The 19988-nt window shown below is 46.3% G+C and overlaps 1 protein-coding gene across 1 annotated transcript; it reads right to left on the bottom strand.

Moving 5' to 3' along the window:
• Nucleotides 1–294: 294 nt before the first annotated feature.
• LOC146197750 (uncharacterized) lies at nucleotides 295–8916 on the bottom strand. The gene is made up of 6 exons (XM_084597233.1): nucleotides 8738–8916; nucleotides 6714–7198; nucleotides 5548–5840; nucleotides 5058–5240; nucleotides 2151–2921; nucleotides 295–834 (listed from the first exon to the last, which is right to left on the bottom strand). Exons 1-6 carry the CDS (start codon nucleotides 8914–8916, stop codon nucleotides 412–414), a joined length of 2334 nt encoding a protein of 777 aa, XP_084453359.1. The 3' UTR covers nucleotides 295–411.
• Nucleotides 8917–19988: the final 11072 nt, after the last annotated feature.

Raw genomic sequence — 19988 nt, 5'->3', positions numbered from 1 at the left:
CATAGGGGCATTTTTGCTTATTGCCTCCACTGAAGCTGCACCATATTTCTGGGTGGAACTGGATATCCGGTATCTTATTGCATATGTCCAATAATCATTCATGCAGAAATGTTCACAACAATATTTCACATGCCTCTGTATGAACTTAGCCAAGCCACAGATCACACAGCTTTCTACATCCACAAAACGATATGCTGACTTAACGCTAATTGAACAGCCAACTCAAAGCTTCACTTGTTATGTGGCCCACCGCGGTAGTGCAGTGGTTGGGGCTTTGGGATGTTAAACCTCAAAAACATAAGCCAAACCATAGCCACAGTGCTTTCTGGGCATGGCTAATGCTTTAAAAAATTTGCATCACTGCTAGTGCGACAAGCCCTACTCAGCTGCTGTGCAAGAGCTCCTGTTTGTTCAGTGTCCAGTTCCATGCGACTTCACATGTGGCACTGCATTCTGGATGCTTTGATGCAAGCTGTGAGGCCGCTTCGTCTTTTTGTTGCTAAGGGTTTTCAAAGGTCGACCGGCATGTACTCTGGCTGCGCCTCGCGTTACCCCTTGGCGGCGCCTTGCAATTGCAGTTGGTTGCACCTTGATGGTGCTACCGCGCCGCTGTGAACTTGCTTTGGCTGCAGTAGAAGCAAGATGCATTGCAATTACTTGAGGCTCTGTGCGTGCTCTCTTCAGTAGAGCCAGGTCTCGTTCAAGGAGGGTCAGGTAAAATGGGTTGTCTCCAGCCAAAGAATGATGTCGCCAGAGCTCCTGTGTGATCTCCTTTAGGACTTCAGCGGCATCCTGGGTAAAAGTGAAAATATCCCGGTAACCTGATTTAAAGCTCTAACTGTTATAATTTTTTCACTGCGCTCCAGCATCACATCCACTTTGCTACCCTTTTTATCCTTTTATCTTGCTTAATATGGTTAATCTTAATTGGAGGATCATATGTTTGGGTTTTTTTTATTAACATTTTAATTAACTTGGTAGTGTTAAAGGCTTCATTTTTAAAAAAAATCTCGCATCAGTTTTGCCATTATGATTTAAAATTTATTACCATGCCTCTGGAAGCTGTTACTTGGCAGGTGATATGGCATTGCACTGTTCGGGCGTTGGGTTGTATGATATCACGAGACCACATGACATGGCCTAGTTGACAGGAGCTGTCAACTCTGGCCATTCCTTTGAGATTGGAATTGAACCCTCAAGGAGCCTTGAATTCAACCTAAGTCAGACGTGCTACCCCTGGGCCACGTAATCATATTCCCATAGTACCCTTAAAGCGGGGCTTTGTATCTGTGTCATACAGATTAATGTATGACTGTAAGCTAATGCTTATGCATGAGAGAACAGAGGCACAAATTAAGAGATCAGTGATCAAGCGAGTTGCAAAATGCATATATATGTGCAAAGATCAAGGGAAGCTAGAAAATGGAAGCCATAAATGCTGTCACATCAATTCTTTATAGGCAAAGCTTAAATGCCCCAAATATTCTAAGACGCATTGCGCACAATTGTGCGCATATGTGTGCATTGCACTGCGGAAGATCACAAGGGGTCAAGGCAATTGACAATAGCAAAGTAGAACAACAGTGCACTACATCAAATTAGAGCACTTGAAGCTTGTGACAAGCTGGAGAACTTCCTGCAATGAATAGACCTGAATGTTCACATGCTTTGCAGTATTAGTGATGCTAATCTCACAGAAGTTATATACATTAGGTTCATACTCTGTGTGCAGACTAAGTAACGCTAATTATTGGTCTACTGTCTCAGCAAATAGAACCTTTTTTTGTATTCGCTGAATTATTTCACATGCTTACAAAATACGGTACTGCAACACAACTTGATATGAAGCAAGAAATACTCGTTCTAGTTGCAGGGTAAGTTGGATGTTACACTTCTATTATTGGTGTTTTTCTTATGATGCTGCTGAATTTGGTTTCTTGCTGGAATATGAACTTGGCGATGTGGAGGTTGGTTACTGTGAAGCCAGTTACAGTTTTCAGAGGTTTCAGCTACTTTCGAATGAAATTTATGTGGATTTAGGGAAATGCATTCAATAGGTCTGAAAGAGATGAAAAAAATATATTGTAATGCATAAAGGAAGTGAATGTGCCCCATACCTCTTGGCACTGCTGACTTCTTTGCCCTCCAACAGCAACATGCGATGACTCGAGTTCTGTTGTGTCATCAAGTGACATTGTCGCATCTTGTGGCGAGTGCTGTGGCTGGGCAGAATCTTCTGGCTTGCCTGTGCTGCTCCCTGGCTGATCCCATGCTAGCTCACGAAAGTCGCGAAAAAAGGAAGGGTGCTGGCACTTGTCACCCAGGGCAAGCCATGCCAGCTGGTGGCGGTCTTGGGCACTGAGAACAGGAGCATTGGGGAATCCTCCCCCATATGTCCTGTGCACTAGTGCTTGATGTTTACAAAACGCCCCCTGCTGGCCAGCTCGGCAGGTGCAAGTGCCAACGTCCTGCCACACCTCATACACTTTCTCATTTTCACAACCGCTGGGGACTCTAAATAAGTGGTTGCCAAGGGTACGTATGTTAGCAGCAGCGTCTTGAGGCATTCTTTCGAGGAGCTTGTCATAGAGCAGCTTGTGGCTTGGCACACGATTGTGGGCATGCTTCAACAGCCTCTTCTGTAGGTGGCTCTCCCAGGTGGTTGTAATCAGATCAACAAGTGCAACGACATTAAAGGCTTTATGTCTGCCTAGCACTACATCTTTTAGTACCCTTATGGAGGCCTCGGCAAAGTTATTAGTGTTATGTCCTCTCGTGATGATTTCATTCCGATAAAGGAGCACCCACTCTTCTTTTCGCTCCAAAAAGGCAACAACGCGTGCCACGTAGGCCTTGTTCGACATCTTCTGAAGTTCTGCCACGGCAGCATTCATTTCTTCAGTTGTTGATGCATACATTATCTGCAAAGAAGGTTGTAAAATGCATGTGGTACACTGTCCAATATTTGCATTATTTAATCACACCAAGGTGAAAGCATTTAGATTGAGTCCCTTTCTCTGCTGTTGTGTACTGAGGTTAGTGTCACCTACTACTTGTGATGCTGCAGGATAAGTAAGGTTTCTGACACTGCTCAGTATAATGCTTCAAAATGCTTAGCAACTGCAATTTTCTGTCAACTGTCACCTTACTACAGTTACTTCTGAATAGTGCCGTTTCTGTTTACTATGTTTGCCAGTGTTTTTTTTTTCTTTTTTCACTTACAAAGACGTGACCTGTGTAAAGCATTAATAATCATATTTCGCACTTTTAATGATGTCAGAGATTGTGTGGGTCTTTAGGCGCCTTATCTCCAACGTTTGCTGTGCAAACTGCATTATATATATATTTTTTCAATTCACAGTTTGCACACTTGCTGCCATCCAGATGTTGAATTATGTGGGCACATGTTTTCCCAATCAACAGATTGCTGATCAGCCGTTATTTTGCTTCCTTCCACTACCACAAGACAATTTCTATAATAGTCAGCATGGCCATATCCTAGAATGCTATGTACTATACTACTGATAACCTTGCCTACAAAACTCATGTTAATTACATAGCATTGAAAGCCGTCAGCATGCTTGCTCTTTGAAATACATTTTCTCACTTTAGTCACACAAAGCAAAACGAACATTGGAAGCCTCAGTGTACTAGCCAACATTTCAAGAGGACTTGCCTACATGAAGACAAGTCCTCTTGTCGATGTGCTGCCTAGCGCGCTGGTGATTCCGCTAAGCACTTGTTCATTTTACTGTGTATTCTTCAAGAACTCCATCTCCTAGCCATTTCTCATTTTTATGTCACTTAAAAAAAGAAAAAAACAACATGAACCATGATGAACCCTGTCTACAATGTGTTCTTTCCATGGACACGATGCATCATTCAGAAGCTATTTTCCCACATTAATGAACACTCAGCTGTGGCACTGAGAAACACAGTGCAACTATTTAAAACTAAATTTTTCATATGTTAAGGCAACGAACGTGTCAATGTTTGCGATAAGGTGTGCCAGGGGTCCAAGTGACCATGGGGACCTTTTAACATTATTGTGCCATACTATTCAGATGAATTTGTTCCTATTAAGTTTTTATCTCCTTCTGATGCGACCCTGTCATCACACCGCGAATGACATGCTCGTCATTCTCAAATGTACATCCTGCAATGCGCGAAGGGTATTATCAGACATTGCCTATTTAGGATTGTAAGGAGGTTAAGGCAGTACAGCTCGGACAAGTTTTGCAATTGCTTTTGCTTTCAAGCTATTGTGAACATGGGCGTAGTCATCTGTGGTGGAACCATGAATGAGAAAAGCTGGTACAAAGCAGGCACGCATGCTGTTGTTTATCAGGGATGCAAGGCTGCATGTCGGCCGAGATAAAATTAAAAAGTTAAACATATCCGGCAGATACGTGCTATAAATTTGTGAATTTAAATTTTGAACGCATACTGCTGAAGAAAAAAAGACACGAGAGGCATTTCGAACACCTGCTGTACTTTGTCTCTGTGCCCTAAAGTGAAAATTGCATTTCTTCTTTAATGTCTTTTAATTGTTCTTCGTAATGGACATTATGTCTGCACTGCCCTGCACAGACTGTCGGACTAGTATTGTACCTTTCCTGAGCCTTTAAAGAAAAAACTGCGTGAGAAAGAAAAAGTGTTACATAGGCCTGAACAAAGTGTACCTGAAAATCCTACAGTGCGATGGATAAGATTAAAAACTTTTGATACCGCTTAAAGGGATCATTGACATGAAAGTGCTCCGTGATGTAGTCTTGCATTGCTACCGCTGCACTTACAGGAGTGTTTTTGCTGTGTCTGCTTATCTATTCATGCGCATATTTTTAATACTAATCAGTAGATAACGTGCTAAATGTAGTCAGGCATAATTTGTTTTATTACTGCAAAAATTAAAAGACGCTTATCTTGCGGTGTATATCTGATAGCCACAATGATTCCACAATGATTTGTAGGTGGAACTTACAGAAAAAATTGAGGTGATACTCTCCATGAATTTGGAAACCCAGAACCAAAAGAAATAGCTGTTTAATTGCATTCACCTTTTGAAATGTAGTCATCAAGTCTCGCTTCTCGTCCCTGCTGGTTTCACGGGAGGAATGCAGCCAACGCCACTCGGCCTGCCCGACGTGGAAATGGCAGAGAAGCTGCTTGCTTTCAGGCCAGGTTGCACGCAAGGCAGCCTTTTCGGCTGCAGAATTGTCAGACATGAATGCCTGTGGTGCCTGCAGAATATAAAAAGCAATATTTGTAGCTTTGTTGGTTTAATAAAGAACTGCATCATTTATTCTAAATAGCACAAAGAGTGTTTAACAAGTGAACTGAACTTCCTGGATGCCCCCCCATCATGGCTTAATTAAATTAAGTGACTGGTGGGACCAAAACATTACACTCCCTGTTTTGCCCCTACAGCAAGGGTGTTAATACAACAAAATGCATGAAAGAAATGTTTCATGGGCACTTTTGTTCTTTTCCGCTGCAGTATATATAATTCCTGAGACGTGAATGTTTTGAACAATAATTGTTACTTACATGAGTACCTCCAAAGCAAGTTGGGGAGGTTTGCTTGAGAAGACCAAATGCAGCCTTGTAGCTTTCAGTGCTCTGCGAGCTATGTAGAAGCACAGCCAGGGGCATTGCACCAACTGCAGTTGCTGCTAGAATAACTGTGAGGGTGCTCTGTGTCTCATCACACGATGCTGTGGAATCTATAAAAATGATTTCCGCCGCAGCACTCAGTCTTTGAGTTCTTTCCATGACTTGCGTCACCACAACAGCTGCCCAGCAGGTGCCATCCTCCGTCCTGGTTGTTCTCACATCGGCCCCTGTAAAATGCGATATACAGCTTTACTTATGATGGCATTGAGCAGACGAGGGAAGGGAAATGAGGGGCTTGTTAAGATATACATTAGGAAGTAGTCGGTTGTCACTGACACACACAAAAGGCAATGAAATATATTCAAAAATTCCTTTAATGTTTTGATATATCGAATCAGAACCAGCACGATCATTTTTTTTTTATGCAAGATGGCTGCATAAGATAACAGGATGCTTTAGAAAAGACAACCATATGCCACTAATAGGCTCCAGCTGCTTCACATTTGCATGCTCGTGGGTTTAATGCTATGTTAGGGGCCAGAAGGGAGGCAGAAATGCCACTGAGCAGAGTAATGTTGCTCTGTCCTGAAGGTAAACTTGGATGTTACCGATAATGAAAATCAGACTGTAGGCCAGCCTTGTTCTGGCATTGTAGGAGTAAATCTGGACGGTGCAGTTTTATTGGATACCACACAGCTTTAGCGATGCAGACCAGAGGAGGCGGGGCAATAAGCTGGTTTATACATGCATGCGACTTTTCGTCATGCTATATGTTTACCAAAAGCTGCCAATGCGGCTTGATTGAATATACTCATAAGTACTCATGTTAAGGAAAACTAAAGGGAAAGGAACAGTATTCACTACATAGCAACGAGGTTACCCCTGCGATAGCATGGCATACCGCTATGTTTAGTGATGATTCTTGTGAAGAAAATATATATGAAATACCCTAACCATAAAAATGAAAGTAATTGCATACACAGAAATATATGCAAAAACAGAAGGGAAGAGTGAAAAAGCTTTTGCAGTCCAGTAGTTTTCTGAGCCACACTAATTTCATAAAAAAAAAAATGCACGTGCTCCCATCTAATACAACTTACCTTTCTCAAGATACTGTGGTGCCTTCTCAACTAGCTTGCTGATTGGGTCCACAGCATTGCCGAATTGCTGGTCTCGCCACAGACTGAACCAGTAGTACACAGTGCTTGCATTTGGATTAAATGCTCCATTTGCAAGCTTTTCGGCTGCGCCGTCCTCTGACTCAAGCTTCTGTTGGTGTACTGTCATGGCCTGTGCTGCTGTGAAGCCATCTTGAAAGTAGCTGTGAAATGTGGCTCGCGTGTCCGATGTGGTGCGCAAGAGGCGCAGTCCATCGGCACATTTAAGAGCGTGATTATGGTCATCTTTGACCTTCACTATGCCACGTAAGGGTCTCTCCCTTTTCAAGTATGGATCACGGAGCCTTGTGTCTCTTGTTATGTTTTTTATCTTTATGTCCACAAAAGCCAGGCAGTTGGTGGCTGTATGGCCAGCAGTCTTGTTTTTATTACTTTGCTGGCACTTCCACTTCTTATGAAATGTGATCCTGTAAAAAAAAATAAATGCAAATTTATTTATTCCTGCGGTTAACACAATTTCTTGCTTTATACGATTTAATTTTATAAAAATACTAGTAATAATGATGTAATTATGCGCGTTTCTTTGCACGACACTGCTGCTATGTGGTGAAGCCAGCTTATCAGGAGATGTATTGATATTTAGGATCATTTACTGTTCATAATTGCGTAGTCCTTTTATGACAGACGTAACATTTTGGACACTGTAACCTTGACGCACAACTAATTTATGTACGTCTAGCAAGATACGGCAGCTTCAGCGCCGCGTGGTCGCTTTTCTATAGGACAGGTGATCGCGAGCCATCCGCATAAATAAAGGTGCTTAAATTGAATTTGGTGGCGGCTACGGGACTAACAAAACTATACTAAAAATACGAAGTGCAGTCGTGCTCTTATAACTACGCTCTTCTGTGGGAGCACAGAGGACAAAAAAAAAAAAATCTTAAACGATCGCAATAAAACACATCAGCTAGATCTGTGAATGCGAGATAATGCCAGCTAGCTCTGCAACAGTAATGCAGTTAGGGAAATAACGTTTATTTTCAATGCACTGTTAGCATATCTGCTAGCGCCTGAATGACTTTTCCACACAACAGCTAGTGTAGATCACAGTGGGGATCTAGATTGGGGATCTACGCTGCTTTCGTACTTAGCGCGTATACTGTCGTGACGAATGCGTATCCGATATTGAAGAATGGCATCCCATGTAGCATAACTACATACACGCAAAGAAGCAAAATTTGTGTATTGAATTTGTATGTTAATAACGTTAATTGAAGCGCTGCTGACGCTCGGGATTACGTGTAATAAATAAGACGCGGCAGTTGTTGCGCTGGAGCACGCCGAAAAAAATTTCCGGCCGAACCGTTTTTTTGTTCGGTTTCGCGCAAGCATGAGATATCGAGATGCAACTTTTGTTGTTTGGAATGCTTTGGTGGGGTGCTTACCTATTCTATCAGAATTAATCATTAATCCTTGCCGTCTTCAGCGACGGCGAGCGAAAACTGCCAGCTGTGTTAGTGATAACTATCATCATCATGAGTGATAGCTTTAGTTTTTCCGTCGCTGCAGACGACAAGGATTTCATGATTAGTTCCGATACAATCAGGTGGGTACCCCTCCGCAACATAGAAAAAAAAACGCAACTAACCACTAAATGAAACCCCTGTGGAGAATTTCAACCCGAAAAATCGAATGGTTAGTCCGAGAGTTAATTTTTCTTTTTTCCTAGGTGCGTGCTCCGATCGAGTGATACACATTTCATCGATGCGCGGCCGCTTTTCTGAAAAGTTCTGTGAAGATTACAAATTCACATGTTGTTCTCCTCGTTTTCTTCAACGGAAAGTCTCGGAGCTCGCATAGAGAACAAAAAGGAAAAAGAAATATGTCCGATATTGCATTGCCTGTAAAGCGATCCATGAATTAATATGTATATTGTAATAAATTTACAGAATAAATATAAATAAAGCGCCATACTAAGTACGCAGGTAATAAAAAAATTTTCATACCTTTTAGGATTGAGAACTTCCCAGTCGACGATCCACGACGTTCTCGTTGCGATACCGTAACTAGTTAGCCACTCGTATGCGTCCCCGTCGGTATTTAACGCAACACGGTAACATTTCACATTCTGGTCGCTGTTGTGATGGTCCAACTCGCATTCGAACGGCAGCGACGGTGTTGCCATAGTTCACGGCCGGATCAGGTTACCGTAAAAGAAGTCGAAGGCAGCCGAATAAAGCGGTGCGCGGAGAGGAACATGAAAGGTGCGCTTCTCGACAGCAAATGCGCGTTAGAACGGTCCGGTCACTTTGAGTTTTGTGCCGCACATACGCAGCATATGGACCATATGCGTGTTTTGCCAATTAAGAAAAGAGACAGCCGGTACCGTGTTTGGCCGTCTGCAAGAAGGCGCGCGCGCGTTCGGCCGCCGGCGCTTCGACGCACGCGCCTTCAGGCGCGAGCACATCAGCTGGTGGCGGCTTTTCGTTTTCACGCATAAGCAGACGGCATGCCAAAAGCGAGCGCCGCGAGTACATCGCTGGCCACCGTCGCCGTCAAAGGGGGCTACAGCTTTAAAAAAAAAAAAAAAAGAAAAAAAAAGGAGGGGGGGGGGGGGGGGAACTTCCGTGGGATGGGAGAAGCACAGGTTGTATTTGCAGATGCGCCCTAAGGCGAGTCATGCTTTTTCGCCGCTTGGCTGCCTGGTTTGCCGTTTTTATTTTGCTACGTGGGTCGGAACGATATCTCTACATACTATATAGTACGTAGTTGAACATGAGCTATAGAGATGTAGCTCATCTGACCGTGAAATGCGCGAAAGAAAATGGGCGAACAAGATCTCTCCATCGCGTGCCTAATTAGTTAATTGTATAAGGCTTTCGGACTATGGAAAATTTACGCGTACTTAAAAATAAATTTTTGATGTACGTGCGGACGGAAATTACTGTAAGAAGTGCGTGAAAAATCTCGCAGTAAGGGCTCTTGGACATTTCAGTTTTAGGGAAATGCGCTGCTCAGATGTGTATACATATATAATATAGTGTCGATTGTACGGCGTCATATGTTGGACACGAGATTCATTTATTCGGTTCAATCGGTTCTTCGCCACGTACGTGTAGTTCGGCTTTGTTATATATGTTAACTGACCGCAAAACCATGAAAAGAAGGCTATATACGGCTCGCCGATCCGTGCTGCAGATGACGCGGATTTCGAAATCTGATGTAATCAGGCAATTATATATAATCCAAGCTGCACGATTTTAAAAGCGACAGAATGAATAACCGATTTTACGGTTTGCGTTATGCACAAGCCAAAATTTAATACTTTGTTGCATTCTGCGCTACTGCAACACATTAATGTGTCAGTAAACCGGGTTTGTTTTAAAGGTTGTTTTGCATTTCTCAATTATTGTGGACTCGTCTTGCGGGTTTGTGTATATATATTATAAAGTTCAGAGAGTCACATGGAAAAACTTAAAACATTTATTTCGACGTTGTGGTTGTAGCACAACCTTTTTCAAGAAGCGCTCAGGCGCCTTGTTAAAGGTTTGACAATGACAGCGACGGAAGGCTGCAGAATGGGGAAAATTGATGAGAGGGGCGGAAAAAAAAAACGAAAAGACGTAGGGGCATTTCGCCGCCACGCGAACACACACAAGGGGCAAACAACACAAAAAAAAAAAGGGGATCCGCGCGCGCAAAAAAAAAAAAAAAGAGAGATAGAGAGAGTGGGGGGGGGGGGGGGGCGGGGGGGGCAAACCAGAAAACAACATCCAGTGTATGTGGGTGGCCAACAACCCAAGAGGGTGTACGCATGTGCGCAGCGCAGGAGCAAGGCGCCTTTGTACTGGCTGGGTGAAGCAAAAAGACACGTGTACCATAATGCAAGTAAAGCAGATAAAAGGATGTTCAGTGCGCGAGCGAAAAAGAAACCCAGGAAGTAAAACGGAGGAGAACAATTAAGAAGGAAGGAAAAAAAAAAACAACAACTAAAGTGGTAGGGATAAATTAACGTAGCATTGTAAACGCAGTCTATACAACTTTATCAAAGAAAACACGTCATATAATGGGTAAATTAAGGTATCTGAAACGATACATGGAAGCACCACATTTCCTTAAATAGGAATGGCCCAAGGTCAACGTGCACGTGCAAGTTGTCACTGTATAAACATATATTAGAACAAAGCAGTGTTCAGCGTCAATAAAAAAAAAAAAAAATTCTATAATGAGCACCATAAGCACATAGCCTCCAGAAACAATGATCACATAATCACATTGAATTGTAGTTGGTAGCGTTGGAATTTACGTGGAAGGCAGGAGAGCTTGCCAGCACTCTCATTGATGCCAGCGTGTTGAATTTGCATATTAAGACTAGCAAGCTTCCCTGTCATAACGTGTTTGGAAACCTGACTGAATTGTAGTTGGTAGGGTTGGAGTTGGAATTTACGTGGAAGGCAGGAGAGCTTGCCAGCACTCTCATTGATGCCAGCGTGTTGAATTTGCATATTAAGACTAGCGAGCTTCCCTGTCATAACGTGTTTGGAAACCTGACTGTAGGCGCGCGTGCATGCATAGCGGTGTCCACAAAGCTGTTTTTTTTTTTTTTTTTTTTTTTTTTTTCATTGCTCGGCAACAAACGATGCGCCGTTCATTGCTACGCAGCATCGGGGAAAAAAAAAAGAAATTGGAAATGCGCTGCCGAAATGAAAAGCAGGAGCAAACCCAGACCGCCAAACACAGCATTCAATGGAGCCGTTTCGTTCTTTTTTTTTTCTTCTGCGGCGTCTCCCCCCCGATGGCCGCGGTGGTGCTCGAGGGAGAGCGCGCGCTGAGAAGCGCTCTCTCCCTCGAGACCGGCGGTGCCGTCCGGAGGGGGGTGCCGTCCGGAGCTGGTAACAGCCAGCCAGCGGCGTCTTCTCGCCCTCTATCTTCCGGTTTCCCTCTCGCGCCGCAGCCGTTCGTTGGGACCCGATATACGCGGGCGGGGTCGCTCACAGCAGGCATCGGAGCGCGGCCGCCCCGCTGCTAATGACCCCGTGCGGCCGAGATGCTGTCTGCTGTTTCCTCTCTCCACCTTTCGCCCATAGTGCCTCCCTACGGCTGACGGCCCGGTTAGCGCCTTGGGGGGATCTCCAGCGCGTGGCCTCACGGGCGGATATCGGCGAGTCACGGGATGATGAGGGAGTGACGATCAGAGAGGTGCCGCGTCGCAACCTCCCGTTTCACTCGAACCGGTAATTGGACATTTTCGTCAGCCACTTTGGAGGCCGTAGTTGTCGAGAAAATGAGGCGAGCAGATGTGAGCTCTACGACAGGCAACACCCGCGATATTTTGCCTTGTTCCGCTTCAAACTTCAAGGCGCATTGAAAGCACGGACAAAAGTATCAGAAAAAAAAAAGCCTCTTTTGTTGGCGCTCGATATTATTACGGGTCACTCGTGTGTTGAATGCTGATAAGGTATCCCCTTTTACGATACATCGGTGCGTGGGTCCGGATTTCCCTCTTCGTGAACGCATCTCCAATAACTTGCAGGTTATCGTCGTCGCGTTGATGTGCACTTAACTATGGTGTCTAGAAGGGGGCAGTGTGGCGGGCGGGAGCCGGCGAAGCGCACAGCGGAGCGATGAAAGCTATAGATGGCGCTACTTGCAGCAGGTGTGCAGCCGTCGCGGCGGTTGGAGGGGGCGGCACAGGGCACCAGGCAGGCGTGTCGCGTGAATTTTGTGTCGCGTTTGAATTTTTATTCTGGTGCGATGCCAACATGACGAAATGTTTGCAGATCGGAGATGAAAAGATGCATTGTTTTCTCCATCAGTGCGCGCAAATGGAGTTTAGGGACGTAATTTACGAAAAGCAAGCTTTAATTGAACGCATATCAGAATATTAACTCTGTACGCGCTTAGTTTTCACTAAAAGCTTGATAGCACAAGTGAACATGGACAACGAACACGGACAATTCGGAACTTTGACTGGGAGCTTTGGAGTTCGGATGCAGCCGCGGAAAATATAATGAGTGGCCACAGAAAAAAAAAAAAAAAGACGTACTAGCAAATTAGTTCTCAGCGCGCTACGACACGCTAAGAAGTAGACAAACGTAAAACAGACAGGACGACGAACAGAGCGCTGTCTGTTTGTCGGGCTGCATGCGCCAGCAACATGCCGTTTATGGAATCACGTTACTTGGAAGTTGTAGCTCATAAATAATAGGTGCACTTATGGATGATCTGGCGCATCTCATATCATGCACTAAATATTTTCCATCACTGCTTTTGCTGGACAAATCCACAAGACCAAAGGAAACACTTCGTTACAATTAAGGTAAAGAAATCATTTGCACAAAATGTCTACAATTAAGAGCATAAATGACGTTTATTTTATTAATACAATATATAAATGCAGACGTCAGAGCGACCGAACAACGAATGGCGCTGCTTTGAATTCACTTTGTTTATAACTTCGAATGTTTCTGGCGGTCATTTTAAGAGCCGTGTCCGTTATTCAACGAGTAAAAAAAAAAAAAATGATTCCATAGTTAGCACCACAAACTGGAAACATTTTGCAGTAACCTCTTTATGACGAACATCACGCATCCCACTTGGTGGAGTTTGTTAGACTGTTGAGAAACTGCGCGAAATTATGCACACTGAAAGCATAAAACGTTTTCTTTTTTTTTAACAAAAAATGTGAATGCGTCCCCTACTAACGCCGGCCAGCATAGTTCTATATGCTACAGCCAGGAACAAACGTTTGGGGGCGGCCGGATTTGTGGGAAAAATTTATTTTTTCTTTGCCTCGCAAGTTTGTCTTCTGATATTTTTTTTTTCTCTGAATGGAGTGTGCATGTCCCCTCGTGACTCCACAAATTTCTTTCTTTATAATTGCCCGACCACACACACACACGCACAAAGAATTCCACGAGCCAGCATCCCTCAAACTTTTGTCCCTGGCTGAAAAAGAAGCCTCACCTACCAAATTGTTGCGTGCACAGCGATCCTAATTGCATTCAGCTGCTGCTCGGGTGACTTTGAGGCCAGAATCACAATTATGGCAATAAATTGTGCTGCTAAACTTCTGTGTCACACATATCCTGCCATGTAAAAAATAAGCTGGCTATCCCTTGTTTCACCCACATTATTGTGGCCTGAACTGAGGCACAGCTGAATAACAGAGCCAGCATCACATTAATGCTCCCAGCATATGTCCTGAAATATAAACATGTCCAGCGTATTAAAATATTATTTTCAGCTGTTGATCAGAGAAAAGGCATAGCGTAATATTTAAGTTTGGCTTGAATATTCTTCTGTTTCTGTGGATGGGCAAGTTTATAGAAACTAGGGCAGATGATAGTTACGAGCAACTTCGCAGGTCCTTGGTGAAGATTTGTCTCGGGTATTCTACACCGAAAAAGTTGTCCTGTATGCCATGCGTTCGCAAACGAGACACAATAAGTCGTCAGCTCCTTGTCAGCACGTTTGATATTTCGCAATCCCAGTTCGCGTTAAGCTACATATTTAGGCGGTCTGAAAAGGGGGTTTCGGCTTTGCGCGCTTTGTACCCGCTTCTGCGCCCAGGTACAAAACATGTTCGCGCTTTTGCGCCACGAGTGCGCACAGCGTTATCTACTGCATAACACAGGATCAGCACAAAATCACCCACTTCGCATCTCAAAAGGATCACTGTGGTACATGTGCGACTACCAGCTTCGAATCGTTCGCGGTCCACGCGTCCCAGACCTCGCCCGCACCCGCGCTGCTGCGCTCAATCGCGCGGCAGCGGCTGGTTCCCCATGCACACCAGAGCGCTGCAGCGCCCCTTGCGGCGCCGGGAAATTTCATCGCGGATCGCGCCTCCCTCTCACAAGGCGCGGATACGTCGCCCGTCACACTGCCCCCTTCTAGCCACCATAACTTAACTGAGCCATGCAGATAGCCGTCATTTTTGTGAATCGGAGCCTAGTGAACACGAAGAGAGCGCTATCGAGTTCCTTCCTATACAGTTCCTCTCAGCCAGATAGCTACAGCCTTCATTTCTCATTAGCCCCATGTACCTCCTAGAGAAAGACTACACAACGAAATGGACTTGTTCTCTCTCACTCATCCAATTATTCAAAGTAACTTGGTAGCTTTTCAACCTGATCTTAAGATCAGCATTTCCTAGCCATCTCAGCACATTAGTAGTGCCGCTTCGCAGCAATAAATGAACAAAAGTGTCCACTGCATTCCTACTGTGCATCTAGCGATATGGACAATGACCTGTTTATAGGTAGAACGGTGTGTGTGTGTGTGATGTCCCGGTTATTGGGCTCTTTTCGGGGTGGAGTGCAGGGTCACATCACGCGCGAAATAGGGCCAGTAAGATTTAACCAGAGCTGGATGCCCTCGCTCACCTGAAGGTCTTGAGACTGTGTCTCGACGCCCCTGCGGTGATCCGGTGTTTGAGGTGGGAGATGATGGCCATAGCTTCAGGCAACGCGGATGGTGGTTTACACGGCGAGCTCAACAGAGACTTTTAGCTTACCGCGACCGTCTAACGCTACCGCGCGCCGTCGGCACAGCACGCGCTGATTGGTCTCTGCGTGCAGAGACCGCCGAAATTTTACAAGAACGTGACGCCATCTCTTGCCCTCGGGGGGGGGGGGGGGCGGTGGGGGGGCGGTGATGTGCGCATGCGTACTGACGATCGCGCGGCAGCGGTAGACTGTAGCGGTAAGCGGTAGCGCTAAACTAAATGTATCTAATATACGCACCGCGAGGTCTAGCGAGCCGTCTTCGTATTTTCAGGCAGTCGTCCCTCGGGAGACGATGCTGGGTCGACCGGCTCTAGCGCGTCTCTCATTCCTCTCTGCCCCACCGTCCTTCTGCTGCTTTCCTTGTCAACTCGGGTCCATTCTTCCCGTTCCCGGAACCCTCGTCGTCCCCGCAACAGCGCACCTGTAGCCGTCAATAGAGACTTTTAGTTTAACGCTGCCGCTTACTGCGGCCGTCTACCGCTGTCGTGCACCATCAGCACAGCACGCGCTGATTGGTCCCCGCGAAATTTGTCAGGAACGTGGCGCCATCTGTCGCCATCGGGGGGATCTGCGCATGCGTACTGAAGCTTACGCGGTAGCGCTCAACTAGAAGTCTATTAATAATAATAATAACAATAATAATAATAATAATAACGTTTATTTTGCATCAAGTAGAACACACAAGATGCAGGGGCCCGTAGAAAAAGCTGTTAAAGACAGCTTGATGAGGCCGCAGGCCCCCTACACTGGTCATTTCACAGCGTTGCCAAAAACGGAAGGCCACAGAAGAAATCTAAAATAATATTGATAAGCACTGAAGCATGAATAACATCAAGCATGAAGCATAATAAACATAAAGCATGAGAAAAAATCTGATCGAAACAGTGGTAAACTGCAAAGCACATCAGTCAAACACAAAATTAAAGCTACGCATCAACAATAACAAAAACACTACGCAAAACTACATAGAACTTGATAATAGAGACTTAGTTTAGCGCTGCCGCTCACCGCGACCGTCTATCGCTACCGTCTACCGCTACCGCGGACCGTCAGCAGAGCGCGCGCTGATTGGTCCCCGCGTGCGACGTCCGGCGAAATTTGACCGGAATGTGGCGCCATCTGTCGTCATCGGGGTGATCTGCGCCAGCGTACTGACGTTCGCGCGGTAGTTGTAAGCGGTAGCGCTAAACTAAGTCTCTAATAGAGACCTTTAGTTTAGCGCTACCGCGCGAGCGTCAGTACGCATGCGCACATCACCCCGATGGCGATAGATGGCACCACCTTCCTGTCAAATTTCGGCAGACGCCGCACGCGGGGACCAATCAGCGCGTGCTGTGCTGACGGTGCGCGGTAGCGGCAGACGGCCGCGGTAAGCGGCAGCGCTAAACGAAAAGCCTAAGGTTTAGTTTAGCTACAGCGTAGTTTGGCGCTACCGCTACCGCCTACTGCTACCGCGCAAGCATCAGTACGCATGTGCAGATCACCTCGAGAGCGACAGATGGCGCCACGACCCTGTAAAATTTCAGCGGACTCTGCACGCGCTGATTGGTGTCTGTGTACGGAGTCCCCTGATATTTGACAGGGACGTGGCGCCATCTGTCGCTCTCGGGGTTATCTGCACATGCGTGCTGACGCTCGCGCGGTAGCGGTAGGCGGTGGCGCTAAACTATGGCTAAACTAAAGTTGTCTCCGCATTCTAGCGTGTCGTTTAGCGACCCTTCATCGTATCCGGTTTTCGGATATATGGCGACACGAGCAGGCAAAATTGTGGAGAGGTCGGTGGTTCCCGGATCCCCGCGCAACCCGTATCCCAAGTTCCGGCACAGAGAATTAGGCCATCGCATGTGTTCCTGACTTGTGCGTAGATGGCTTCAGACGCTCGCTGTCCGTTGTACCTGTTTCTCGAGAGAGGTCCGAGGTGCCTGAGTGACGGCAAAATGCCTCGGGAGTTTGTCGGCTGGCACGTGACGAGGAATGCGTGCTCTTCCCTTGCAAGCGATTGGGCCTCTCGGCTGGCGTTTCCCGCTTCTCGTTGTGAGCGGAGACGTTATGCGGATATTGAATTGCGCCAAAAGGCGGACAAAACAGACATGTGTCCGGGCTATTCATTCGTACCAGCCGGCACTTGCAGCTTGTCCATAAAAGTAGAACAATCGGCGTCTAATTGTTCGGTCGCTCTGTGTCAGTCCAGCGCGAATGCAGACAGGGAAGTAAGGAGGCTTCCTGAGGGGAGTCAGAGCCCTTCCCCATTTCTTCTCGGGTAACCACGAAAAGCAAAAGACCATTGTGAGCCATCGGGGGACAGAGCATGGCGTTTTCTCGCTTTGAGCGGCCCTTTGTGGCGCGCAAACAATGTGAATGGAAACGGTCCAGCTGAAGCGGTTTCCCACTGCGTTTGCGTGTTTCCCCTCTCCGGCTTTGATGGGTTGCTGTTGTCGCCTCCTTCAACATTTGAAAGCGTCAAGAGCTTTGTTCGATGCACGCGCAAGCAAGCACGTGCCTCGTGCAGCACCTGCGTGCGTTTCCGTATCGCGCTTGTTTTGTGTCATAGGGTCAACTGCCGTTAAGCGAAATTTTGTTGGAGAGGGTTGAGGAGGATGAAAGGAGAAGAGGGAGGAACGCCGTCTCACCGAAAGGAAACGCGCAAGGGTGCGATGGGCCCCTGAAACAGGCCTGGCGTTTTTTGCAGGGTGTATCCGCCAGCTATCGCCTTTCTTTCTTATGGGGTCGTGTACTGCTCAGACGCTGCAGCGCCCTAGTTTCGCGATACAGCCTCCGCTGCGTGACCTCTTTCGAGGGCCGTTAATCGTAACGAGGCCCGTTCTTTCTTGCAGCGAGAGAGAACAAAATGGCCCCGTCTTTTTGATGTGGTCGCTTCGCTTGCTGCAACCGTAGTGCCCTCCTCGACAAGTGGCGGACTTGGGCGCTGAGCTTGTGTTGCGCATTCTCAAGCTACTTCTACAATGAAGAGATGGAGGCGCACACTCGGGATTTTTAAATAAAACAGCTGGCTCAGTTTTGCTTACCGTCACTGGGCTGCGTCGCGGCTCCGAAGGAGGCCATGTGGTGAAATGCTGCTGCCATCGTTCATCTGGCGGTGGGATGAGCGGCGAGGCGGTAAGAGTCAAATTTGATTTTTTTTTAAAGAAAAGACTAGCTTTAGCGCGATACAGTCCACACAGCCGAGAAATACGATGCGACATTGTGCATATACGGCACGAGAATACCGAAAGTGCGCCAATTTCGCGCGCTGTTGATTCCAGCTTATCCTGGTGAAAATGGTTTTGAACCCAGAAAACCAGGCAAATAGAATAAACCACTATTCGCAGCTTCGTGGCCGGGGAGAAATAACGCATAACATTTATAGGATCAACGTCACGTGTTCCTTGCACGCAGGGTGTCGAGCCGGAACCGAACCCGAAGTTTCGCCTGGAACCGAATCCGAAATTTTTTCTCCATCTTGGATCTGAACCGGAACAAATCGGAGGAGCCGTTCCGAATCGGTTCGCAGTACGGTTCCGACCTGCTTTTTCTGGCAGCTTCACTATTTTTTTCTTTTATCGCTCCCGTTAAAGGCCCGCTGTCCACCCTCCGGTCGAAAATATTTTCTTCCCCGGTGACTGTGAGACATCGCCCCTAGAACGCAAGGCCGCAAAATGTTTTTGAAAAGAGTAACTAATAACGCAGTTACAGCCTTCGCAATCACCCGATTCTGTCATGCTTCTCTCCTTCCGTTCCCTCGCAAAGGTTTTTCACTCTCCTGCCCGAGGTCGTCTAGCCTCCGCAAGACAAATCCTCCGTGTTTGGCGGGAGGTGGGGCGTGGCACTCCGCGAGCGCGAAAAAAAAAAGAAAAAAAAAAAAAAAGAAACGGCCGAGGGAGCGCGCGCCGCTGGATTCAGTCTGGCCGTGGCGAGGGAAAAGCGCGCAGCGAGCGGTAGACACCCATCCTTCTCCCGTCAGTCAGCGAGACGGACCAATGGACGCCGTTCCCGATACGTACGTCATTACTGTGGCCCGTCGGGCCAGCGCAGGAAGCGGTGAAGCTGGCTTCCCGAAGGAGAGCATGAGAGAGCTTTGAGTTATATTTTCGATGCTTTGCGTGCACAGACTATCTCCGGTACCTGATCGAAACACTGGGCTCATTTGCTTAAAAGGGCCTTCCCTGGACAGTGGCCCTTTAAGCGCTTGTCTCGCTTATTTCCAAAGCGTCATTGCACATCGCAAGCATCACAACCATATTGGAAAATCGTCCATTTGCAAAAATATGAACAGAAGAAAGAAAAATGTTTTGCAACACGCAAGCACATATCTCTGGTGTCGGGATCCCGAACACGGGTGGCAAGGCGCCGCTCATGGAGAACGTTGCCTGATTTCAGAGCCTTCATAGGCAGTGAAGTAATATTTCGTAAGTTCAGTTACATATTTAAATACTTAAATAAAATAAAGAAGCTTGAAGGCGCTCGCTGGCCATGTTTTGCTGGCTTTTGGGTCTTGTTCTGTATGCTTTCGGGTGCAGCCGTTTGTGCAGCAGAGATGGCGTAATCAGAAACTTCGTAATGACTCATTACAAAAGTGGCTGCTTCAAATGCTATCACAGTCGCCAAGTGTGAGCCTGTACAATTTCTGCCGAATATAAAATGGGAAGATCGCAGTGCGACGAGTCCAGGAATTGACCTGCGGCCTATAATTTAAAATCGATTCACCTAAATTAAAGGGATACGGTTGCCACCGAGATTTCTAGCGCAG

This window comes from Amblyomma maculatum, chromosome 3 (genome assembly GCF_055883805.1).
Source record: "Amblyomma maculatum isolate TAMU_Amacu chromosome 3, ASM5588380v1, whole genome shotgun sequence".
NCBI classification, from domain to species: Eukaryota; Metazoa; Arthropoda; class Arachnida; order Ixodida; family Ixodidae; genus Amblyomma; species Amblyomma maculatum.
This window is presented reverse-complemented; position numbering and strand designations above follow the sequence as displayed.

Excerpts from the sequence above, each read along its gene's own strand:
- LOC146197750 (XM_084597233.1), bottom strand. The coding sequence starts at position 8,916 with ATGGCAACACCGTCGCTGCCGTTCGAATGCGAGTTGGACCATCACAAC. Across the intron at positions 7,199-8,737 it reads GAAGTTCTCAATCCTAAAAG|GATCACATTTCATAAGAAGT; the intron begins GTATGAAAATTT and ends TTTTTTTTACAG. Across the intron at positions 5,841-6,713 it reads ACCACAGTATCTTGAGAAAG|GGGCCGATGTGAGAACAACC; the intron begins GTAAGTTGTATT and ends CGCATTTTACAG.